Source organism: Ambystoma mexicanum, chromosome 10, assembly GCF_040938575.1.
Source record: "Ambystoma mexicanum isolate Mex_15411 chromosome 10, UKY_AmexF1_1, whole genome shotgun sequence".
Taxonomy (NCBI): domain Eukaryota; kingdom Metazoa; phylum Chordata; class Amphibia; order Caudata; family Ambystomatidae; genus Ambystoma; species Ambystoma mexicanum.
The window spans coordinates 1,569,349,485-1,569,375,958 of NC_090932.1; the positions used below are offsets into that span (position 1 = coordinate 1,569,349,485).

The 26,474-nt window shown below is 51.7% G+C and overlaps 1 protein-coding gene across 2 annotated transcripts in view; it reads right to left on the reverse strand.

The window, feature by feature from the left end:
* MED15 (mediator complex subunit 15) overlaps positions 1 to 26,474 on the reverse strand; it is a 672,261-nt gene that overhangs the window by 378,706 nt on the left and 267,081 nt on the right. For both annotated transcript variants that reach the window (XM_069619881.1, XM_069619882.1), the window contains exon 6: positions 4,828 to 5,132. In XM_069619881.1, coding sequence (XP_069475982.1) covers positions 4,828 to 5,132 — 305 coding nt within the window. The remainder of the gene's footprint in view (positions 1 to 4,827; positions 5,133 to 26,474) is intronic.

Consider the following 26,474-nt stretch of genomic DNA (forward strand, 5'->3'; position numbering starts at 1 on the left):
GTTCCCTGATTAGAGGGCCAGTTGCCCGCAGTGTACTGCTGTTGCTGCTGCTGTTGGCGTTGGCCACTAAAAAAGCGCTTGTTGCCAAATCCCCGCCTGTTTGGAGGCTTTGAGATTTGGTCCAAGGTCTTTATGGTGTCGAATTCTTTCTTCGCATTTTCCAGTGCGTCGTCCACTGCCATTCCAAAGAGATTTGACTGTTCTATTGGCTTATTAATGAGTGACGCCTGCGTTTCTGCCTTGAAACCGGAATTGCAAAGCCAGACGTGAAGCTTCAGCAGAATTCCCTGCACCAAAGAACGGCCAGCAGTTTCTGCCGCATCAAGAGTGTTCTTAATGATGCTCTGGTTGACCAGAGTTCCTTCTGTAACTGTAGCCAATAAGCGAGTTTCATAGAGGTTCAGGGGATTCTTCGATGTCCTGCTTAAGCTTTCCCAATTGAGCATCAGCGTAGCTTGCCAGCAATGTGTTATTATTGGCAATCCTAGTTGAAAACGCTGCCGAGGCGGTAATTATTTTGCCCAAGGCATAAAGCTTTTTCCCTTCTTTATCTGGGGGTGCATCGCTGGGTGACAATGGAACCCCAGCCCTCTTCCTTTTGTTAGTCACCACTAAGGAGTCCAGGACTGAGTGACCCCTGATATATAAGGGGTCTGACTGAGAGGGTGAGAACAATTTCTCGATTCTTGGATTACCCCTCTTACCAGCGCAGCAGTGGACAGCGATGGGGTGATTTGTCTCTTAACTGAGGCGAGGATAGGAATAGTTTGACTAGTGGGAGGTTTTTCTTTAGTCCTTTCAACGAAATCAGTATCTGGGGTGACCTCCCCAGTTTCAACTTCAAAATGTGCTGCTGCCTTCCTCAGTAGCGCATTGAAGGTGGGCTGATCGTCTACTGGAGATGGGTTCCTGACCGGTGTGGTCTGAGGAGAAGAAATGTCTATAATGTCGGTGTCTGTAGACCCTGATGGCGACTGCCAGGGCTGTGAGCCGCCTTCACCTGGGTCCTCCTCGTAGCCCTCCTCACATATGTTAGTGTCATCATGAAAACCTTCTTCCTCTTGCTGGTCTTCATTATTCACAAACTCATCTTCTTCCTGGAAGTGAGAGTCCTCTTCAGTGAGGACGTAAGAGTTCATGTCTTTCTGTAGGGGGTTAAAGAGCTTCGGGTATTTAGCCCTTGGCCCCTCCTGGAGTACCTCCCTTGGCCTCTTGAGTGTCCTATTTTCTGGGATGGCCATGAACCTGTCTAGCTTGTCCATACATGACTGGAACCTCTCTACAGTCCAGTAAGGTAGGCCAGAGCGGTCTGGGAGTGAAAAGGGAGTTTCCTCTCCCTGTAGTTGCTTAGTTCTGTCCCATAGCGTCGAAGATAGGGTCCCTTCGCCTTCTGAGAAACCTTCTCGCGGGCTAGGGCCTTCTATCGACGGTGGGAGCTGTCCCAGCCTACCTTCCGGCGTCCTCAGCGTTTCTTTGGCTTTGTGAGCGTTTTTCGGCTTGTCACCCGCTATAGGTTTCTGGCTGTCTTTAGAAGCTATATGCGCGAGGCTTTCGGCGATCAGCTTCTCCGTCGAGGGATCGCTCGCGGTCGCGCTAGCCAGTGCCGAGTCTTTACTGGCAACGTACGCACTCTTGTGAGGCGCGTCACCTGAGGATTTGGGGTTAGCGCCCTTATTTACAGAAAGCCCAGTCGCGGAAGCGGTGGCAGGGAGGGCTTGTGACCCTTATGGTCGGGGGAAGACGCCGGTGGACCCGACGCCTCCGTTGACGGTATGGCTGCCTTCGTCTTCGACGAATGCGTGCCGTGGGGTATGTGCCTATGTGTTTTTCTGTGTTCGTCCTTGTCGCCGGGGTGTTCATCCCCATAAGCGGGGCGTGAGCCGGGCTTGTCGGGGCCGGGGACGGATGACAAGGAGCGGGAACGCTCCTTCGAGAGGTCTACAACCTCCGTTGCAGAGGCCGTGTAATCACTGTCCTCATCACATTTGGCGGCAGCGGGCGAGGAGTCAGGCCTAGACATTGCATAGGCTGCCCACCTTTTGACCCTGCGGTCCTTTAAAGTTTTGGGTTTAAGTAACTTACAGGCCGCACAGCCGTCCTCTTAGTGATCGAGGGGCAAGCAACGGTTACACTGTTTATGCTTGTCTTTCCAGGTAAACTTGATCTTGCAATGCGGGCAAAACCTAAAGGGCGTCCTCTCCATAGCTGAGGGCATCAAATGTGATTACGACCTCGAAAGAGAGGGAGGGGAAAGAGAAATGTATTCTCAGAGTGAAACAAAGAAATGACCACACAACCCCACTCTCCCTACTGTGTTAGGCCGGCGAGGCCAGGCCACATGTTCGGCAGCGCCGAAGGATCTCCTCCGCTCGTCCTTCAGTCGAAGATCTTGCTCGGCGGAGAGCAGCTTGGCAGCTACGTCGAGGGAGGGATCTATGTGATAGTTAATAATAAACGACCAAGGGTCGAGGAAATGATTTCGCAATGTCTCTTGAGGAGCTCCGCATAAAGGCGACCAATAACTGGGCGGAAAAAAACAATCTGAGGGACCTCGACGCGTGAGGGATTGTGGGTACACTGCACGTCACTATAGGGATAGTGTTACAGACACGCCTTGTCGAAGTCCCCTTTTCGACTACGAAAAACAAAATGCAATACTCCACAGTGACCACTGGATGTCGGACTATGCACTGCATGTGATTCTAAGCAGATTAACAAACATCAGAAATATAGCTTTGGTTGTGTAGCACATATAGGTACTCAATTAAGATTGCCATTGCTGTTGGTTATTCAAATGGATTTCATTTTCAAATTGTTAATAAAAACATTTTTTTTGCATTTATTTGTATGAATCAAAAAGAAATTTGATTTTTAAAAACATATTTGATGTTTAGATACTATAGGGAGCTCAATCTGTGCATTGAAGCATTTACACAAAACTTGCTGGAAATTCCTTGCATTGCGCTGGTGTATCCATCGATTAGTTATCAGATAAGAAGCATGAATCCTTGAAGTCGCAATTTCGTGACTGCAGAATTCTTGCGTCTAAAAACATGTGCATTCATTCAAATTTGACACGTATCTGCCACACTGGCAATTATTTGGATAGGTGGTTCCTAAATACTCTGTCTGCCATTTTGGAAAAGAGGATTCATAAGTACTTCTGTGGATTCTACAGTTTCTCCAATAATAAAACATTCACATAAGTAGAACATGCATTGTTAGTTAAAAATAAAATTAATATTTCCATGTTAATTATTGATGAATATAAATCTAATCTCAATGATGTGTCAAATTGGAATGAACACATGCTTTTTAAAACAGTTCTAGAAAACCATCATGACTTTAAATACTTAAATAGATTGTAGTGAGCTCCACTTTTAACATCCAATCTTTTATTTATGAGCAGATTGACAGCCAAGCCATTTAATAACTAATCGCAATCTTGAGTACCTACATGAACGAACAACCAAAAAATATTTAAAACCACAATAAATTGGCACAGCAGAATGCAACAAGATGGTTAGTCGCAATGCGTTGGAATATATTAAGATGTCGAGATCAAACTCTACGTTAAGTCATCTGCAGTGATACAATTCCAAATGTATTCCTGAACTGGCAACAAGCATATTTTGTTTAAGGACTTGTCCAGGCTCCGAACATATAGCACAACGTAAGCCACAATCCCTAGAATGGAGATACAACTGAGGTCAGTATCACGTTTAGAATTTAAATTAAGAAACATTTTCATTAAAATAATTTTCAAGTATAGTTCTGAATTTCACAAATAAATTGTTTGCATTATGATTTGAAGACAAGCAAGGCACCTCCTGAAAAACAGTCAACAAAAAAATACAAACGCGTAGAGTTGAAACAACCACCAAGTAAATGGTTTACTGCCGAAGAGGTACTTTATTATTAGCATTGTAAGACATTGAATGTTTGTACACCATACTTTCATTATTATTTTAATCAATATTGTTTCTATGAAATTAACTATGTTGTACTGATTTTTAGGAAATTTGGAGGAAAAAATGGCAACCAGACGTTGCCAGAAAGTCTGGAATATCGAAAGTAAGACTTTCTTTGGAACAAAATTTAGCCATTATACCAACACCTAATTAACTTTCCATCCAGGGGAACCAGAGGGGAGTAAACCTAAATCAAAAGTAGTCATCTTTTTAGTTGTTAGACCCATGTGTGTTCGTTTTTCTAGGAAAATAGTAGGCTAGTGTAGGATTTGGGCTTTGTTGGGACTATGTTTGGAGACATCCTGACAGCAATATGTTTTCCTTGAACTTTTGGGTTTCACGATAGGGAACAGATAAGAGTTTGTTTTTATTATATTGTTATTTTCTTTGAAGCTGGCCAGAATGTCAGACTAACTGTAAGAAAAGACAATAAAGATCCCTGAACATTATGTCCAACTCATACTTCTGGGTTGCCAGAATAGCCACATTAAACAGATAACAGAGGCCTCCTAAAGCGACAGAAAACAGAGCAAGCCTGCTGAAAGGCATACGTTCAGGCTAATCTACAATCGGAGAGACAATTGCAGAAACAAATTCAGAAACAGATTATATCCATCTAATCAAGGCACAAACGTGCACAGTGAAACAAAGACTCAACTTGAACGGGATATGGATGAGCAACAAACAATACACATATATCGGATGAACGGCAACAGAACAGTAAAGAGCTTAGTCGCCCTAGTCCCACAAAGTAGACTTAAAAGGTTCTTGAAGTTCAATAACACAAAAAGTTCAGAGTGCATCCTTGCCATGCCCCATCTTGCCTAATAACCCCACTGACGCCCTGCTTATTTACCTGCTGGTTTTGCTGCTGCTGTTGTTGCTGCTGCTGCTGCTGCTGTTGCTGCTGCTGTTGCTGCTGCTGCTGCTGTTGTAACTGCATTTTCAAGAGCTGCTGGTGTTGAGCTACTTGAAGCTGTTGCTGTTGCTGCTGCTGCTGCTGCTGCTGCGCTACCTGTTGCTGGACCTGAAACTGCTGCATTGACTGCTGTGCCGCCTGGAACTGCTGCTGCTGTTGGTGCTGTTGTAGAGCTGCCTGCTGCTGTTGCTGCTGAAACTGTTGCTGCTGCTGCTGGGCCATCTGTTGCAGTTGAAGTTGCGCTAAAATTCAATTATGTTATATTAGGACTCATTAGAAATGCCAGACTGTCAGTGTTCTGAACACAAACAGAACGAAAATGTACACACTTTAAAAACATCAAGAGCCAGAATTTAGCGAATGCAGATTTCTACAACATTGATAAATGACAGGAGTTTGAGGGGTGCAGTGGGTGGGGGGCGCTAGGAACCTACATCCTCTGCACTATGTGTGCTCAATGCACACTTGAAATCTATGTAGATTACTTTTTGACCCTATAATCCTGGTGTTCTTTTTTTCACTCAACCTTTTTGTCGCATCAGTCTTCCTTTGTGTCCGACACCGTCTCCCTACTTTCACAGTTTTACTCCCTTTTCTATGGCCACAAACTGACTTTCACCACACTAATGCCTTGCTATTTGACCAGCACCTGCCTCTTTACCCCGCTCACCTCACATGAAGACATCTTATTTTTCTCTCATTCCCACCCTCTCAACTCTCACTTGTAATTGTAATGGACCATAAGTTGACACTATTCAGATATGAAGTAGAAAAGACATTCCGCCTTCATGCGAGCACAGCAAAAACATCTTTTGCTCCCATCAGTTAATATTTTATCTTCTGGCCATTTTCCAGCAAGAACAATGTTCCACTTATCCAGCTTGCCAAATGTTTGCATGCATTTTCCTTGCTTTGGTTAGCCTTCATTTTGTGAGCCGAGATCAAGCCCTTGTGAGAACAAGTGACACCAGATGGAGACTAAGTGCAGTTGGTTTATCCATTATAGCAGCAAATAGGAAAGGTAAAACGCTGCATTTTATTTCCCAACAACACGTTTCTACTAATCATGCCACATCAACAGTAGCCGTATCATAAGTGGTAATGCTATTAATAGTGGTAACAGTAACCCTACCAACAGTTTTACCACTACCACCAGTAGCTGTTCTGGCGTGCTGGAGTAAGGAGTCGGACAAACGGGTGACATGTTTACAACAATCTTTATTTAAATAATAATGAAAAAGGCCCATCTTCCTCTATCTCATAGAGCTTTCTCTACCCAACTAAAGAACTTGAGTGCTCATCATCAGGGTGGTTGTTAAACTCAGAATGTCCGTTCTCTCTCCAAACTAACCTATTCTAGCCCTACCACCAACAAAAGACATTAACATAAACCGCTTCAGGAGAAGGACTCCCTTCTCGTGGTGCAAGGGAATAAACCCTAGGGGTGTATTCATATTAGTTTCTGATAATAGTTAAAGTTCTGCACTTGTAGAGAATACCAGGAGACTCCTTTCTCCTGGTCCAACAGTTCAACAACTTATCTCCTGGTCGACTTGGTCAGCATCCAAGCTGCTGTTTGGTAACATTTTGCTTTAGTTTCTGATTCAACAATTTGGGTGAAAGAACAAGGAGAATGGCGCCCTTCTCCTGGTTCAATTGCTTCAGCCGTTGGCTAACCTTTGATAGTTTCCTGCAACAGTTTTGATCAACCTTTGCACTTCTTTCCATGTTTCTCTTAGGGCTTGCTTAAAAGTCAAACACTCCTTTTGTTTTCAAAACAGTTATTTCTCACCTTTCTTTCCCATCCTCTTGTCGGTGAAAACAAGGTAAATTCTTCCCGCAGTGTCCTTGGTTTCTTCTAACACTGTGACAAAGGATATTGTTCTTGTGGTACTCTCTAGCCTGAATATCTCTTCATGATAGAGAGCGACAGTACTCCTGATATGTTCTGCTCTTTCAGTCTCCTTGACAACAACGAAGATCACTAGTGATGTAATCTTCACATTTGATGCGTCTATCCCCTCTCTGGAGACTAGGGAGATTTCGCCCCATGTCTTCTTTATATTCGGTACTTTTGATACAGTGACTGAGACATGGGAGATTACTCCCAATGCTTTCTTTAGCTTCAGCACCCTTCCCCAATCCCCTACCGTGACTCCGTAACCTCTTTTCTGTTGGAGCCACGTCGCCTGTTCTTTCTGGGGTGTTGGGTCGATGCATTCGCACAGAATGTTCTCTAAGCTTTTCTTTCCGCTCCCTGCTGCCATGCTGTGTCTCTGTGGGGTCCGCGGCCAGACGATGTCGGTGCAGTTATTGGACTGCTCGGTCCACCTGCTCAAGGTCATGCCACCAGTCGGTTTCCCGCTTCCAGTAGGGCCTGCTCTGCATCGGTCTGCAAAAGACTGCTGCAATCTGCTGTCGGCGTCCTCACAACTCTAGGTTGGCTTTCCAGACGGCTTCTTTTTCCCAGGTTTGCACTTCCCAGATCTGCCAGGCTTCACGCCTGCTACGCCCGCTTCCATTATTGGGTCCTTTCTCCATTTTTATTTCATTCAGCTAATTCCTCCCCAGCGAAGTGTCACAGTCCTTTGTGTCCATTGTGTATTCCTAGTGCCTCCTTGGGGGTAATCCTCTTACCAGTACTTTCTGTACTTGGCAAAGGAGTAGTTTGTAGAACTCCATCAATCACCTTCACAGTTTTATTTTATTTATCACATTTGTTACTCGCCCAGACCCACAGGTATCATGGCGAGGTTACAGACAGCTTATAAGATTTCTTATACAGTGTTACATATCAAGTAATACAGTGATAGCAGTTCAATTTATAGCTCTTGTTACAGGCATGTTAAGCCGCTGGGACATAGGGAAAATAGGACAATCATTTAAAGTTGTAGATCGATAAGTCGAGGACACTCTGAAGCCCTGCTTGATTCGGAATCGCAGGGGTAAGTATTTGTTGAACAACCAAGTTTTCAGTGCTTTTTTGAAACATGATAAGGTGCCCTCATTTTTAACACGAAGTGGTAATGCATTCCAATGAGTTGGGGCTAGGACTCTAAAGCTACTTCCTCCTGCTATATTATATTTATATTGCTTTATTTCCAAAAGAGCCAAGTTATTGGATCTGAGGGTCCTGCAAGAGGTTTTTTTCTTGATGGTGTTGAGGTAGCTAGGGGCTTTGTTTGTGATAAATTTATAAACGACAGTGTTTTGAAAATAATTCTAGCTTCAATAGGCAGCCACCGGTTTTCTCGCCTAATATTGGAAATGTGCTTGGATATCTTTATACCAAGGGCCACACTAATGGCTTTATTCTGCAGTAGTTGTACCTTACTGATATTTGTTTTGGAGGTTCCTAGAAGAAGGGCGTTGCAGTAGTCAGGTTTAGTTAGAATCAGCGGTCTAGCCAGAGTGATGCAGTTTGTAGGAGTGAGGAATTGACGACTGAGTGCGATGAGTTTAGCTGGGTATGCTATGGAGGTGGAGAGGGCCGATATATGTTCATGCATGGTGAGGTTGGCGTCTATATATACCCCAAGAGTTTTGACTTGTTTGAGTACTGGGATCAGGGTACCGTCTATGTTAATGTGCAAGTAGTCTGGATGGGGAACAAGTTACTTACCTGTAACTGCTGTTCTCCAGCATGGGTCTGGCATGGATTCACATGCTCATGAATATTCCCAGTCGTCAGGCTGGGAATCCTCGGTAAAGAAAAAGAAAATTAGTTTTGTTTCTGAACTGTCTTTCTACTAGTAACCAATCACTGGTCTCTGGGTCATACTGCCCCCAGCCAATGACTGCCCACTACCCAAGCCTCACTTCTAGCAGCCAACTTCAGATTTGGTAGCACGTAAAGCAGCAGTAGGACCAAGAGAAGAGCCGCACAGGGGTAGGCGGGAGGGTTCGCATGTCAGACCCATGCTGGAGGACAACAGTTACAGGTAAGTAACTTGTTCCTTCTCCAGCATGGGGTCTGGCATGGATTCACATGCTCATGAATACAAGAATACATAGCACTACACACATGCACAACCACGGGAAGTGGCAAGGCTCAACATCAAGCATCTCTTACCTCCTCACCAGGCTCACCTTCAAGCAAACACGTTGCGCAGCACTGCCTGGCCGACTCTGGACTCCTCCCTGGAATCCCGGTCGACGCAGAAAAATCTCGTGAAGGTGTGCGTCGACCTCCACGTAGCAGCCCTGCAGATGTCCAGCAGGGGCATGCCAGACAGGAATGCCGTAGTAGCAGCGATCGCTCTGGTTGAGTGGGCTCTCGGACGGCCGGGAAGGGGTCAGTTTGCCAACCAGTGACAGTGCATGATGCAGCCGGAGAGCCATCTGGAAATGGAAGCCTTCAAGAGGGCCTTCCCTTGGTTCACAGGTCCAAAGGTCACAAACAGCTGTGATGTCTTCCGAAAACTCTTCGTGCTGTCCACGTAGAACTTCAGCGCTCTAGAAACATCCAGCGAGTGCACAGTCCTCTCAGCCGGCGACAGGAAGAAAACCGGTAACACCAAGGGCTCGTTGAGATGGAAGTCCGACGGCACCTTGGGCATGAAGGAGGGGTGCATCCTCAGCACTAGCCTCGTCTCGTGGAATGTCGGGTATGGCGGTTTACAGGAGAGGGCCTGGATCTCTCACACACATCGTGCGGAGGTGAGGACCACAAGAAACGCTGTCTTCCACGACAGGAATTTCAAAGGTGCTGAATGTAGCGGCTCAAACAGCGGCCCCATGAGCCTGGTCAGCACCACGTTGAGCTCCCATGCCGGGGCCAGAGCCTTCACCGGCGGGAACGATCGGAACAGTCCTTTCATGAACTCCTTCACCAGGCGATGAGACCATAGAGATGACCACCCCAGAGTTCTGGTGTAGCGGGAGATAGCCGCCAGATGGATCTTGGAGGCATGTGCCAGCCCCGCCTTGGGCAGCGATAGCAAGTATGACAGCACTTGAGGGGCCATAATCCGCAGGGGGGTTAATCTTCTGTGCACGGCACCAGACAGAGAAACTCTTCCATTTGGGTCCATAGCACTTGAGAGTCGAGGACGCCTTGGCCTTTACAAGCACCTCCTTGCAGTTCCCCGGGATATGGTACCCTCCGAACTCTAGTGCTGCAGGAGCCAGGCCTGCAGGTTCAGCAATCCTGGGTCGTGATGGAGGATGGTGTCTCCTTCCCTGGCGAGAAGATCCCTGTCCGTCGGTAGTTTGACCGGGGGGACGCCGACATGTCCAGAAGGTCCGGGAACTTGATCTGCCTCGGCCACGCCGGTGCAACGAGGATCATCCTGCACTGGGACCGTCTGAGTTGACTGAAGAGTCGCAGCAGCAACAGCAACGGTGGGAACACATACAGGAATAGGCCGTCCCAGAAGAAGGAACAAGTTACTTACCTGTAACTGTTGTTCTCCAGCATGGGTCTGGCATGGATTCACATGCTCATGATTATTCCCCGTCGTCAGGCTGGGAATCCTCGTTAAAGAAAAAATCAGTTTCAGTTTCGTTTCTGAACTGTCTTTCTTAGTAGTAACCAATCACTGGTCTCTGGGTCATACTGTCCCCAGCCAACGACTGCCCTCTCCCTAAGCCCCTCCCCTGGCAGCCATCCTCAGATTGGGTAGCATGTAAAGTGGCAGTATGACCAAGTGAAGAGCCGCAGTGGGGCAGGAGGGAGGGTTCGCATGTGAATCCATGCCAGACCCATGCTGGAGAACAACAGTTACAGGTAAGTAACTTGTTCCTTCTCCAGCATGGGGTCTGGCATGGATTCACATGCTCATGAATATAAGAATACATAGCAGTACACACATGCACAACCGCGGGAGGTGGCAAAAGGCTCAATATTAAGCATTACATCAAGTCAACATTAAGCAACTCTTACCTTCTCACCAGGCCCACCTTCAGGCAAACAGGTTGCGCAGCACTGCTTGGCCGACTCTGGACTCCTCCCTGGAATCCCGGTTGACGCAGTAGAATCTCGTGGAGGTGTGTGTCGACCTCCACGTAGCAGCCCTGCAGATGTCCAGCAGGGGCACACCAGACAAGAACGCCGTAGTAGCAGCGATCGCTCTGGTCGAATGGGCTCTCGGACGGCTGGGCAACGGCCGGTTGGCCAACCGATGACAGTGCATGATGCAGCCGGAGAGCCATCTGGAAATGGAAGCCTTCGAGAGAGCCTTCCCCTGGTTCACAGGTCTAAAGTTCACAAACAGCTGTGATGTCTTCCGAAAACGCTTCGGTCCACGTAGACGAAGGCGACGGAAAGAAAACTGGCAACACCAAGGGCTCGTTAAGATGGAAGTCCGACGGCAGCTTGGGCATGAAAGAGGGGTGCGTCCTCAGCACCACCCTCGTATCGTGAAGAAGTCAAGTATGGAGGCTTGCAGGATAGGGCCTGAATCTCTCCCACGCGTCGTGCGGCGGTGATGGCCACAAGGAACGCTGTCTTCCACGACAGGAACTTCAACGGAGCCGAATGCAAAGGCTCGAATGGTGGCCCCATGAGCCTGGTCAGCACCACGTTGAGCTCCCACGCCGGGGCTGGAGCCTTCACCGGCAGGAACGATCGAACAGTCCCTTCATAAATTCCTTCATCAGTCGATGAGACCACAAGGACGGCCGTCCTGCAGTTCTGGTGTATCGGGAGATCGCTGCCAGATGTATCTTGATGGAAGCGTGAGCTAGTCCAGCTTTGGCCAGCGACAGTAGGTGTGGTAGCACTTGAGGTGCCGTAATCCGTAGAGGGTTGATCTTCTGTGCACGGCACCAGACAGAGAACCTCTTCCACTTATGTCCGTAGCACTTGAGAGTCGAGGACGCCCTGACCTTTGCAAGAACCTCTCTGCAGTCAGCCGGGATATCGTACCCTCCAAACTCTGCAAGTTCAGCGACTCCGGGTCGTGATGAAGAATGGCGCCTCCCTCTATGGAGAGAAGATCTGCGTCCATCGACAGCTTGACTGGTGGGGACACTGAGAGGTCCAGAAGCTCTGGGAACCAGATCTGTCTCGCCCAAACCGGTGCGACGAGGATCATCCTGCACTGGGACCTCTTGAGATGGCTGATGAGTCGAAGCAGCAGCGGCAACGGAGGAAACGCATACAGGAACAGGCCGTCCCAGGGGAACGAGAAATCATCGCCCATGCTCCTTGGCTGGGGGAACCTGCTGGCGCACACTGGCACTTGGAGTTCGTCGCCGTCGTTGGAAGAGCCGATCCACTTGATCCTGGCATAGTTCCCACTCATGGCACGAGCGCAGCTCCCTGCTGAGCGAGTCGGCGATGGTGTTTTTTATTCCTGCCAGATGGAAGGGAACCAGAAACATCCCCTGGGTGACGGCCCAGTGGCACAGATCCTGGGCCTCCTTGGATAGGGCTGGGGATCTGGTGCCTCCCTGCTTCCGGATGTAGAACATCGTGGTGGTGTTGTCAGTGAAGATCCTCACAACCTTGCCCTTGAGCGCCCAGAACACGGCGCAGAGCTCCAAGATGTTGATGTGGAGAGACCTCTCCTCCGGGAGCCAAAGGCCTCTTGCATGGAGATCTCTGGTGTGTGCACCCCATCCCTCCAGGGAGGCGTCCGTCGTCACCGTCTCCTGGTGTGCTGGGGTCTGGAAGTCCGTGCCCGCCGTGAGGTGTGCACGGGTGCCCCACCACTGGATCGCCCGACGGAAAACCTCGTTGAGCGGGATCTTGTCTTTGAAGCTGCCCGCCGCTTGCAACCAGCGGGCATTGAGGAACTCCTGTAGAGGACGCATCCGTAGCCTGCACAAGCGCACTAGATAGATGCATGAGGACATCATACCGAGGAGGGACTTGATGGATCTCACCCTGGCCATGTCCGTGGCTAGCAGGCGCTGCACCATGCCTAAGAGGGCCTTCGCCCTTTCCTCCGACGGAGATGCCAATTGTTCCACTGTATCGATCTTCGTTCCCAGAAACAGTGCCACCTGCAACGGAATCAAATGGGATTTCAGGTAGATGGAGAAACCCAGCTCCGTGAATAAGCAGACTGTCTCCGCCGTGTACTCGACGACGAGTTCTCTTGTCCTTGCACGGATGAGCCAGTCATCCAGGTAGGGGTAGACGTGTATCCCCTGCAGGCGCAGCCACGCTGCCACTGGTGCTAGGCACTTGGTGAACACCCTGGGTGCCGACTTCAATCCGAATGGCAGAGCTTTGAATTGGTAGTGGCGTCCTTGGACCACGAATCTGAGTAACTTTTGGTGTCCTTTTAGGATGGGGATGTGTAAGTAAGCATCCTCCAAGTCCAACAACGATAGGAAGTTGCCCTCCCCCAGCACGTGCTGGAGAGTGACCATCCTGAACTTCTGTGCCATGATGTATTTGTTCAACCGACATCGTCCAGGATGGGGCGCCAACCGCCTGTCTTCTTTCTGACGAGGAAGTATCTTGAGTATACTACAGAGCCTCTTGGGGACGAGCTCGATGGCACCTTTCATGAGCATCGCCTTTACCTCAAACAGCAGTTGAGGGACATGATTTTCCTTCCTGGCCACGGAAGGAATGTGGGGACACTTTTGGAATTCAAGAGTGTGCCCGTGGGCCAGGGCATCCAGCACCCAACGGTAGGTGGAGATGGACTCCCACACGCTGACGAACTTTGCCAGCCGGCCTCCCACCGGGGTGCTTCGGTGGGGGCCCGACGCTACGGCCGGTTCAATTTTGCTTGGAGGCGGTCTTGCCGCCTTGACCTCCTTGGCGACAACGCCGAGATCCTCCTTGCTTGCTGTAAGCCTCCTGGGACGAGGAGCGGGCCACCTGGCGGTACGTAGAGGAGCCACCGCCTGATCCCTTGGAGGCACCCTGTCTGCCTCCGGCGCTCCGAAAGGGCCGTAGTTGCTGAAGGATTCCCAGGGCTCGGGCCGTCTGTGTCAGCCTTGATGGCCTGCAGCAACTCATCCACCATTTTCCCCAAACAGGTTGTTGCCGTCGAACGGCATGTCCAAAACCCTGGGCTGCACATCCTGACGGAAGTCTGTCGCCTTGAGCCAGCCAAGTCGTCGAAGGCAAACACCATTGCCTAACTGGCGAAAACCGATGTCGGCAATGTCCGTTGCCACCGTTATGGCGTGGTCTGACGCCACCTCACCTTCCTGCAGAATCTCCAGGGCCTCCGCCCTCTTGTCCTCTGGTTGGAAGTCCAGTAGGGGAGCTTTCTTATACCACAGCTCCCTGTTGTAACGGGCCACAATCGCTAAGGCGTTGGCCGCCTTAATTGTCATCGCCGCAAAGATGACCCCGTCGCCCCATGGCGTCCAATTTCTTACCCTCGCCGTCAGGTGGTGAAGTAGAGGTTGAGGCTGTCGCCCCCGCCACCATCTTCTTGGCCGCCGCTGAGACGACCGAATCCGGCGTAGGTTGAGCCCTGAGGCACAAAGGGGCGGCGCTGGGGACCCGGTACTTCTTCTCGTACCTGTCCCTCTTGGCAAGCGTTGTGGACGGGTTCTTCAGGATCACAAGTCCCTCGTCCCAGATATCGTCGAGTAACGGTACTGCGAAGACCGTCTTTCTCTTGGCCTCTCGCCGTTGATAGAGGAAACCCTCCTTCTGTTCCTCAGGGCAGAGCTGGAAGAGCTTGGATGCCCTGGCGATCATGGCGTGAAAGGAGCCAATTTCGTTGGGCGGGGAAGCCCGAGGGAGTGGTGATGGAAGGTCCATCCCATCGTCACCACTGTCGTCATCCGTCCCCGTCGTCGTATCCGTCGCCGTGTCATCCCTAGGGTCCGGTGAGGGGGATGAGGGCTCCACGGGTCATGGGGGCATGAAGGGCGGGGAGGGATTAACTCTCCTCTGCTTGTTCGGAGGGCTTCCCGACAGGCCCGGTTTGGGATCGTCCGCCGGGGTTCGTGGTAATCTTGTCCTTATCTCCGTGCATAAGTTTTGGATTGCCATCAAAATGGCCGCCGAGTTGTCCTCAGGCTCGGGCAATGGCTGCGACGGGAGGGAAGACTGCTCCTCCACTGGGGCCTCGTCGGCGCCACCGTTGCTTTCTTCGACCACCTCTTCGGGATCCCTCCCGTGGGATCGCACCTTCTCGAACCTCTCGTTGAAGTTCTTCACAGTTTACACCAGCTCCTCCTCAGAGGCTAAATCAGTGTCTGTAATGGCCACCACCCCCCCCCCACCCTCTTTTTCCACCGGGGTCTTCACGGGGGTCTTGTCGATGGGCTGCCTCCACGGTGGCAGGGAAACTCTGGGCCCCGAGGTCGCCTCTACTGGTGTAGCCTCCACAGGCTTCGCCAGGGTCGCCGCGACTCCCTCGATAGAGGCCTTAGCCGGGTGAATCAAGGCCTTCACCCTGGGGGAAGGGAGGGGAGAAGAGTCACCGCCTCGCTCCCCCTCGGCTGAATCCTTCGAGATCGACCGGGGCCTCTCCAGAAGCTTACCCGGGTTCTCAGATTTCCTCTTCCCTGAACCAGAGCGCTTGCTCGTGGTTGATGGTGCCGGGGAAGGCGCACCCTGCCTGGCAGCCGAAGAGCCCGACCGTTCGGCACTCCCGGTGCGCGCGGACTCGCAGTGCTTAGCCTTCTGTTGGGCCCCCCCCGTCGCCGGGGCGCCCTCACAGAACTTAGAAGAACGCTCTGACCTTTTCTTCTTCTCACCTGCTGGGCCCTTCTCCAGCCAGCTAGCGAGGCGGGTACGACGATCCCTCATGGTACATTCTGATAGGTTCTTGCAGAACGCACAGTCCTTCTCCACGTGCGTCTTGTCCTCATGAAGGCAGTAGAGACATCTCGAATGCTTGTCATCCTTGAAAACATTCTGTAACCCACATCCAGGGCAGTTCCTGAACAGCTTGGATCCGGGCGTCGAGCTTCCCTTGTCCTGGGCAATGTCCATGGTAGGCCTCAGATCTTCTGGAATCCTCCAAGAAGCGTGACTTGACGAAAACCTCACCCTTGAGGGGCGTAGAAAATTCCGAAACGGGTCCCCGTTGATCGGAAGTAGAACGGTGGAGATTGAGGCTCGATTTAACCGAAAAATGAGAAAATCTCTTTGAAAAAAGCGTGAAAACGCAGTAAAAGCTCGAGAGCTATAGCACAAGGACTCCCAACACTTGAACGTGCGGTAAAAATCTGAGGATGGCTGCCAGGGGAGGGGCTTAGGGAGAGGGCATTCATTGGCTGGGGGCAGTATGACCCAGAGACCAGCGATTGGTTACTAAGAAAGACAGTTCAGAAACGAAACAGACTGATTTTTTCTTTACCGAGTATTCCCAGCCTGACGGGGAATATTCATGAGCATGTGAACCCATGCCAGACCCCATGCTGGAGAATGAGAAGGCATTGCCATGCTCCCCGGCTGGGGAAACCTGCTGGCGAACCTCCGGGCACTTGCCGTTAGTCGCCGTCGCGAATAGGTCGATCTGGGGATTGCCCCATCGTCGGAATAGGAGATCCACTTGATCCTGCCGCAGGTCCCACTCGTGGCACAAGCGCAGCTCTCTGCTGAGTGAGTCGGCAATGGTGTGCTTTACTCCTGCCAGATGGAAGGGTACCAGGAACATCCCTTGGGCAACGGCGCAGTGCCACAGATCCTGTGCTTCCTTGGATAGGGCTGGGGATCTGGTGCCCCCTGCTTCCGGATGTAGAACATCGTGGTGTTGTCGGTGAAGATCCTTACCACTTTGCCCTTGAGGGACGGAAGGAACGACCTGAGGGCCCAGAACAAGGCTCGGAGCTCCAGGACATTGATGTGTAGTGACCTCTCCTCCGGGAGCCAAAGCCTCTTGCGTGGAGATCTCCGATGTGTGCTTCCCCATCCCTCCAGGGAGGCGTCCGTCATCACGGTTTACTGATATGCCGGGGTCTGGAAGTCCATGCCTGCCGCTAGATGCGCACGGGTGCCCCACCACCAGATTGCTTGGCAGAAAGTCTTGTTGAGTGAGATCCTGTCTTCGAAGCTACCCGCCGCTTGCATCCAACGGGCGTCGAAGAACTCCTGCAGTGGTTGCATCCGCAGCCTGCATAGGCGCACGAGGTAGATGCACGAGGACATCATGCAGAGTAGGGACTTGATGGATCATACCCTGGCCACGTCCATGGTCAACAGCCGTTGTACCTTGCCCAGGATGGCCCTCGTCCTTTCCTCCGACAGAAGCCAATCACGCCACTGTGCCGAGTCTGGCTCCCAGGAACAGGGCGTCTTGCGACGGTACCAAGTGGGATTTCGCGAAGTTGATCGAGAATCCCAGATCCGTGAGCAGTTGGACGGTCTTCGCTGTGTGTTCGACAGCGAGTTCCCTTGATTTTGCTTGGATGAGCCAGTCGTCCAGGTGGGGGTAGACGTGGATCCCCTGCAGGCACAGCCGCGCCGCCACTGGCGCTAGGCACTTGGTGAACACCCTGGGCACCGACTTCAATCCGAAGGGAAGGGCCTTGAACTGAGTGTCGCGCTTGGACCACAAATAGTAGGAATTTTCAATGTCCTGTTAGAATGGGGATGTGGAATTAGGCATCCTCCAAGTCCAGCGACGATAGGAAGTCACCCTCCTCCAGCTATCCCAGCACGTGCTGGAGAGTGACCATCCACAACGTCTGTGCCTTGATGTACTTGTTTAGACAACAAAGATCTGGGATGGGGCGCCAACCGCCTTTCTTCTTTCTGACGAGGCAGTATCTTGAGTATACTCCCGAGCCCTGGAGCCTCTTGGGGACGAGCTCGATGGCACCTTTCATGAGCATCGCCTTTACCTCCAACAGCAGTTGAGGGACATGATTTTTCTTCCTGGCCACGGGAGGAATGCGGGGACACCTTTTTTGAAACTCCAGAGTGTGCCCGCGGTCCAGGGCATCTAGCACCCAACTGTCAGTGGAGATTGATTCCCACACGCCGACGAATTTTGCCAGCCGGCCTCCCACCGGGGTGCTCGGGTGGGGGCCCGACGCCACGGCCAGTTCAGTACTGTTTTGTCGCAGCCTTGCCTGCTTGGCGATGATGGGATCCTCCAGTCTTGCCGCGTCCTCTGTAGGCTTTCTGTGACGAGGAGCAGGCCGCTTGGCGGTACGACGAGGAACCGCCGCTGAATCCTTTGGAGGCACCTTGCTTGCCTCCGGAGTTCTGAAAAGACGGCCGTCGTCGTTGTAGAACACCCAATGCCCGAGACGTCTCGGTGTCCGCCTTGATGGCCTGCAGTGACTTGTCCGCTGTCTTTTTTTTATAACATTTTATTGATTTTTTTCAAAGTAATATATTCATTACAACAATGCAATAATTATGAATTAATTCACAATGAAGTGTCTCTCGGAATGTTTTTGGGTTGGGGGTGGGGTTGTTGCTGGTCTCCTGGCCATTGTCGGTGGTGCACCTTGGTCATGGATAGGTGTCAGTCTTGCCTTTGGCGTGCTTTGGAGAGTTCAGGTGATCAGTAAAGTGGGCTACATTGGAGCCATCTGGTGAGTGGGGGTCTCTTAGTGAGAGCTGGGAATTTGGCCGCGTAGTCCATAAATGGGTCCCATATATTCAGGGTTCTATTTAGGGAGCCTGTTCGTATTGCTGTGATTTTCTCAGCTACTGCTGTGTCCCAGCATTTGGCCCACCATAAGGCTATCGAGGGGCCACTTTCGTCTTTCCATAGTCGGGTTATTGCGATTTTTGCAGCTAGTAGTAGGTGATTGCATAGGCGGGGTATTTGTCCTGAGATCGGGAATGCTCCATCTCCCGTTTCGCCTAGAAGGACAATTCCTGTGTCCAGGGTATGGAGAGCCCAGTGATTTCTTTGATATGTTTTAGGACTTCCTTCCAGTATGCCTCTGCCTTTGGGCAGGACCACAGCAAGTGGAATAGTGATCCGGGGACTGGGCAACCGTGCCAGCAGGTATCGGGGATATCTGGGTTGGCTTTGTGAATTTGAGTTGGGGTGATATAGTATCTATAGCAAAGTTTATAACCCCCTTCCCTGTTCGTGATGCATTGTGAGCTTTTGTGCAATCTGGCCCATATTTTCCCCCATTCTTCCACCGCTATTTCTCACCCAAGATCCTTTTCCCACTCTGTCATGTATCTTTCTTTTTTTGGGGGTCTGACCGTTCTAGGAGCCGGTAGATAGTTGAAGTCCTGCCCCTGCTGGTTGGTGTTGTTAGCGAGAGTTCCAGCGCTGTTGGTTCTCTACAGCATTTTTCTCGGGTTGCCTTGTGGGACATCCAGTGCCCGATTTGGGTATAGCGGAATCTTTCCCGCTCCCCCACTCCAAATTTTATTTTGCACCTCTCGAACGTGATGGGTGAGCCCTCTTCTACGAAGTCGCTAGTTCTCGCCAGGCCCCCTACTGCCCAGGCTTGGAAGTCCTGCGGGGGGTTTCCCGGTGAGGATTCAGGATTATTCCAGACGGCGGTCAGGGGTCCCAAAGCGCCTCGTATGCCCCATTTCCGAGCTGCGGCTTTCCAGCAATGGGTCGTTACCGTCGAGGCTGATAGGGGGGCCGCTGTTTGCCTATGGCTTTATGTTTGGTAGGTGTGGGAGATCAGGTAATGGGACCGGACACCAGGACTCTTCGATTCGCCTCCATTTCGGGGGGGGGGGGGGTCTGTTTCTTGCACCCAGGAGAATGCGTGTGATAATTGAGCGGCTAGGGTGTATCTGGCCAAGTCAGGCACTCCCAGCCCCCCCTGTGGTTTCCCCTTCAGCATAATTCGTTTGTTAATTCGCGGTCCCCCCCCCCATACAAATTCTAGTATTTACTTTTTTAGAGCTTTTATGGCAGGGCCCGGGATCTGTATTGGTAGTTCTGCACAGTGGTATAGCCATCTAGGGATCAGGTTCATTTTGACGGCAGTAATTCGCCCGAACCAGGAGATTTCCTGCTGCTTCCACCTTTTAAGGTCGTTTTGCAGGTCGCTGATTAATTGCGGGATGTTGTTCAAGTACAGTCGTGTTGGGTCTTTAGTGATCTGGACCCCAAGGTATTCGATTGCACCCTTGGCCCATGGGATTGGTGAAAGTGGGGTAAGGGAATCTCTTTCTTGAGTGGAGAGGTTGATGGCTAATGCTGAGGACTTGGATAGGTTAACCTTGAATCCTGATAGGGCACCAAACTCCCCGATTTCTTTCCATAGTGCACCCAGGGATATTGCTACGTTTGTGGCAGTGATTAACACGTCATCAGCGTATAGCGCGATTTTGTATTCTTGGTCACCCACCGATATCCCCTTCATACTCTCATTTTGTCTGATTCTAGCGGCGAAGGGTTCCATGGACAGAACAAAAACTAGGGGTGATAGTGGGCAACCCTGTCTGGTGCCCCTAGATATATGTTTATGTGTCCTGACCTGGTGCCATTAATTCGAAGTTGTGTGGTGGGGATATGGTAGTTGGCCATAACTCATGTGGTGAAGTTGGGGCCAAAGTGTTTAAGAACCGATGGGATATAGCCCCAGTCCACCCAGTCGAAGGCTTTGTGGGCGTCTTATGAGATCACGGCCATCCCCATCTTCATTTTGTGGGCACTCTCAATTAAATGTATTGTTCGCCTGATGTTATCGTGGGTCCCTCTTCCCGGGATAAACCCAGTCTGATCTTGGTCAATTAAGAATGGGAGGACCGGCCCCAGTCTTCTGGCGAATACTTTGGCGAAGATCTTGCTGTCGTTGTTCAGGAGTGATATCGGGCGGTAAGAGTCCGGTAGCTCCGGATTCTTCCCGGGTTTATGTAGCAGGACTGTGATCAATTCGGCCACTGATTTCGTGACTGATCTTGGAGAGAGAAGGAGTTAAATAAGGCGGCCAGCAGGGGAGCCAAGACTCTTGCGAATTTTCGGTAAAAGTTTGCAGTAAGTCCATCTGGGCAAGGGGCTGTAGATTTGAGGGCCTTGACGGATTCGATCATTTCTTCAGCATTGATAGGGCTCCCAGGGATTCTAGCTGGGCTGAACTTTGGGGGGACAACGCCTCAGGTATTCTGGTAGCTTATCTAGGACCGTGAGCTCTCCGGACATTGTAGATTTATGTCTCATTGATTTTCTCTGTCTCGGAGTAGAGCAGCTTTCCATCTTCCCCACGTAGCTTGAGAATATTGTTTTGGCTGCGGATCGCCCTTAGCTTCTGCGCTAATATCCTATTTGCTTTGTTCACTTTGTTGTAATAGAACTGTTTTGTACATGCTAGTGATTTGGCCGTCCGGTCGGCGCAATGCATTTCCAGGGCTATTTTCGCCTTCCTCAAGGCTCTTTCGGTTTTCCTGGTGTAGCTGAGCTTCTAGTTGGACCACCTCTTTCTCCAACCTGGTTGTAGCCATGTTTGAAATTCTTCTCTGTTCCGCTCCTGCCCCGATCAACGCCTCTGACTACCGCCTTCATTTCGTACCAGATAATGTTGGTGGGGGGAGGACTCAGTGGTGTTCTCCTTAAAGTAGTTGATTATTGAGTCCTCCACTTCAGCTCTGATGCTGTCTAGTAGGAGGGAGTCATTTAGTTTCCAATACCTGTGGATAGGGTTTCTTTGACCTGATATGGCTAGGTTCACGGAGATTGGAGCGTGATCGGAGATCATGCAGGTATGGATTTCTGAGCTGTTAACACAAGGGAACATTGTTCCGCAGATTAGAATGAAGTCTATTCTTGAGTAGCCCTTGTGAACATTGGAGTAGTGCGTGAAGTCTCGTGAGTCGTCATTATTTAGTCTCCAGACATCTACGGTCTCTGTTTCTCTGAATAGTTTGGCTAGGGATAGGGCCTGTGTAAAGTCTGCGCTTGTCGGGGGAAGCGTTTTGTCCAGCTGCGGGTTTGGCATGGAATTGAAATCCCCACCGATGATTAGGTGGCCTTCGCGGAAGGCTAAGATGGTCGGGAGGATGTCCGTGATGAAGGTGCCTTGGGATGTTTTGGGTCTGTAAATTGTAACGATCGTGATGGGAAGCTCTTCGAAGAAGCCTTTGAGTAGGAGATAGCGGCCCTCTGGATCTCTCCATTGTGTTCTTGGACAGCGGGACTTTGTCGCTAAGTAGTATTGCTACTCCCCTTTTCTTCTTCCCCGATGAGGCTAAATAAGCTTTTTTGAATCTTGAATTTTATGCGGTGTTCGTCTTCTTTTAGTAGATGGGTTTCTTGAAGTAGCACGATGTCTCCGGTTAGTTGGCCCAGTCGGATTTCCACTGATCTGCGTTTTCTTGGTGAGTTCATCCCTTGGATGTTCTAGGAGAGGATTCTTATTTTGTTTGCATCAGCCATCACCTGCTCTGTTGTGTTGAGAGTGCCTCATGTTTCGTTCCCCCAACCAGTTCTGTGAAACTAGAAGCGGCTTTTGCGGTTGTATTGAGGTGGTATTTCGCTTGTTATTGCACGTTGCGGTGAAGTGCAAAAGGACAGAACTGGAGATGAGTACGGACCATAGCTTTGGGTTCCTCCTTTTAAGTCCCATCCCCCTACCCTCCCAACTTTGAACTGGTAGGAGAAACGACATCCTACTGCCACTGGGGAACTAGTGGCACCAATACGCTCTGTGTTGGCCAACTGGGCCGCCGAAATGAACTTTGGCAAAGCTCTGCCGCTGCCCGCACTTTTGTTCAAATGTTGGTGAGAATTGAGGGCTAAAGGGCCTCAGGGCCATTGCCGGGCACTCATCCCATGTCGCAGTCTTTCTTCGGAGGGCCCCTGAGTCTGCGCCGTCTGTTGGTTTTTGACCACGCTCCCCAGGGAGAGTTGTCCCGTTGAGGGTGGTTTGTTTCTTCGGATTCAGAGTCCTCCTCTGCTCTTCTTTGGGCCACGAGTTTCTCTGCTTCTTTCATCGACTGTATTTGTCTCTGTGATCCCTCCCATCTAGATTTTACTGAAGTGGGGAATCCCCAGTGGTATGGAATGTTCTCTTCTTGCAGCCAGACTGTTAATGGCCGCATGGTTTTCCGTTTCTGGAGAGTTGAGTTCGCTAGGTCTTGGTAAAGTGAGATCGTAGATCCCCGGAAGGTAATCTGTCGCATCTGCCTTGCTTCCCGCATTATATCCTCTTTTATTTGGAAAAAGTGTATCCTAGCCAACACATCTGGGGGGAACTTGGATGTTTTCCTTGGGATCGTTCTGTGTACCCGGTCTAATTCCGAAGGGGAGTTGTCCGGTAGGGTGATTATGAATCTGAAGAGATGCGATATGTAGGATTTCAGGTCTGCCTCTGGGATAGAGGCTGGGATTCCTCGGAGCCTGATATTCCTCTGTGATCGGTTTTCTAAATCCTCCTGTTTTGCTTCCAGGGTGTTGCATCTGGACTCAAGGGCGGCTATTCTGTCCTTATCGTGTTCAATTTCGAATTTTTGGTCACAGACCTCCGATTCTATTTCGGTGGTTCGGTGCTCTACCTCCCCCACCCTTTTGTCTAAAGAGTTGATTTTCTTGGTGACTTCTTCGGTGCTTTTTTAAATTTCCCTGGTCAGGGCTTATAGTAGGTCTTGAAGATAGGCTTTAGTTGCTGCTTGTGGTGGATTGGGCTCTGGTGCTGCTGGTGTGGGGATGCTATTCTTGCTGGGGTCCTCCGGCGGATCAGCTTTCTTAGCCTTTCAGTTGCTGAGGTAGCCATGAGGGTGGCAATGTCAGTTTGTTTTGCTGCCTTCCCGCTTTTAGACCTTTTGTGGGTGGTGAATCTGAGTGGTTTAGCTTCTATATGGGTGTTTCAACAATGTCTTCGTGTGTGCAGTTGTTAATCCGGTGTCTGTCCTCTGTACCTCTCCGCAGCTGCTGCCAGCTAAGGCGAGTTGTGATATGCTCCTTGGTGGTAATTGGGCGGTGGTGGTGAGATTGGGCCTTGGCGGGGAGTGGGGGGGTTGTGATGATTTGGGTTTAGGACCGGCGCGACCTGCTGTTGAGTGTTCTAGGTGATTGGGCTGCTGTGTCTGCGAGTGCCAGATCGGAGGACCGACCCAAATTAGGCATTGTTGCCTTCCTCCTCCCAGACTCCTCACCTCATATCCCAGGTGCTGGTGCGCTGATACAATGCGGTCGTTGGCGTGTGCCAGTTACAAGTGCTGTGTGGGTCTGCCGATCTGGGATGTTCCCACTCCTCCGGGAAGTCGCTTTGGGGAGCAGCTTTCTCTCTCTGGGTGCTGCGGGCTGCGTTTGGGTCCCCGATGTGCGTGCGGGAGCCGGATGGGTGGCAGGGCTCCAGGTAGAGGATCCCGCGTGCCAAGAGCAGCCTGGGGCGGGAGGTCGGATCAGCAGCCCCCGCAGGCCCGTAGATCTCAAATCCCTGGTGCACGAGGGAGACGGTGAGTGGGGTGCAGTCAGCAGAAGGGGGGGGGTACGGTCCGGGGGCCTCTCCTGGCAGCCGGAATAGATGTCAGAGCGCTGGACGGGAGCGACGGGCGTCCGCGGCAGGAGTGGCGGGAGGTTTAATCCCTATTGACGGCTCCGGTTGTTTATGTCAGAATCACCTTGCAGCTGTGCAGTGGGATTTAGGTCCGGGCGGGAGATGGCGAGAAGGAATCAGTTGGCGGGGGATGGTAGCAAGCCCCGGAAGGCCGGCAGTCTGTCGCTGGAGGTGGCTGTGATGCACCACATCTGGGGTGAACTGGGTTGGCGTGTGTTGGGGCCTATCCCTGGCGGTCCAGCGCCCAAAGCGGAGGAGTCAGAGATCCTGACCGGGAGCCCTGGGGGTGCCGGTGAGTGGGTTGCAGCTGCAACCCGCAGGGAGAGGGGGGGGAATGAGTATGGACCGGGGGCCTCCTCTGTCAGCTGAGTCGGAGCACCTGGCCTCGACAGGGGCAGAGGGTAGGATGATGGGCGTCCGCGGCCGGGGGGTGTGTGGGTTGAGTCCTCTTGAGGGCTCGAGCTGATATTGGCAGAGTAGCTTTGCCCCTATGCAGGGAAGTTTGGAGCCAGGTGAGAGATGGCGAACAGGAACCAGTTGTTGGGGGATGGTAGCGAGCTGGGGATCCTCCTGTGCCTGCTGCGGAGCGCCGCTTCAGCAGGTGCCGGGATATGTGCTCCGCAGAACTGGTCGGGAGGCAGTCTATGAGCTCAGATGCAGATCATGACCGGAAGGCGGGCAGCGGGCCAGCTGAAGTTGCCTTAGTAAACTCGGCGGCTGTTCGGCGGCAATATTATGCCCGCTCCTCCCCCTCCTGGAGGCCTCCGGGCCATGGTGATGCGGCCGCCATTTTTACCGCCGAGTGGGTCCCGGGGCATTAGGTCGTATTAGGTTGGATCTGGGACCCACTCGAGCAACGGCTGCAGAAGGGATTCCCCTAACTGCGATTTCAATTCCGGGATCCGACAGGCTCTGGAAGCGGCATTTGTGGTGAATGGCGTATTGGGCCAGGCGGGAGCTCTTAGGCAGACATGCCGGTCGAAGCAGCTCCAGGCCACGCCCCCCCTTGTCCGCTGTCTTGCCGAACAGGTTGTTCCAGTCGAAGGGCATGTGCAGAACCCTGGTCTGCACATCCTGGCGTAAATCTGTGGCCTTGAGCCAACCGCGCCTGCTAAGGCAAACGCTGTTACCTATCTGGCGAAAGCCTGTGTCGGCGATGTCCGTGGCCACCGTAATGGCGTGATCCGAAGCAAACTCTCCTTCCTGTAGGATTTCCAGGGCCTCAGCCCTCTGGTCGTCTGGGAGGAAGTCCAGGAGCTGAGCGATCTTGAACCACAGCTCCCTGTTGTAGCGTACCACGATCGGGAGGGCGTTGGCCGCTTTAAGAGTGATCGCCGCCGACGAGATGACCCATCGTCCCATGGCGTCCAGCTTCTTCCCCTCGCTGTCCAGGGGGAAGGGGAGTGGAAGTTGAGACCGTCGAACCCACCGATTTCTTGTTGGCCGCCGCGGAGACCACTGAATGTGGGGAGTGCTGTGCTCTGAGGCATATAGGGGCAGAGTCTGGGACCCGGTACTTCTTCTCGTAGCGATCTCTTAGCAGAAGACGTGGAAGGGTTCTTCAGGAGCGCCAGCCCCTCGTCCCAGATGTCGTCCAGTAACGGGATTGAGAGGACAGTCTTACTGCTGGCCTCCCGTCGTTGGTAGAGGAAGCCTTCCTTCTGTTCTTCAGGGAAGAGCTGGAAGAGCTCAGATGCCCTGGCGATCATGGCGTGGAAGGAGCCAATTTTGTTGGCGGCGGAGGGGGCGGGGGAGGCCCAAGGAGGTGGTGATGTGAGGTCCATTCCGTAGTCCCCACCGTCGTCGTCCATCCCCGTCGTTGCTGTCTCTGTTCCCGTCTCATCCCTCGGAGGAGGGGATGGGGGTGAAGGCTGGAAGGGGGGAGGAGGATTGACTCGTCTCCGCTTGCTAGGTGGGCTCCCCGACAGTCCAGGTCCGCTGGGTCGTCGGTGGGGGTAATGGCATTCTTGTCCTTATCTCCCTACACAGGGCCTGTATGGCCATCAAGATAGCTCCTGAATTATCCCCTGGTACGGGCACCGGCTGTAACGGGACCGACGGCTAGGGCGTGGGGCCCCCCGCGGCCCTATCTTCCTCGTCGGCTCCCCCGTCGCTTTCTTAGTCGGCCTTGTTGGGATCCTTCCCGTGGGCCCTGCATTCCTCCGAAGCTTACCCGGGTTCCCCGACTTCCTCTTCAACGAGTCAGAGCGTTGGCTCGTGGTTTATGGCATCGGTGATACTGCACCCTGCCTGGCAGCCGAGGAGCCTGACCAATC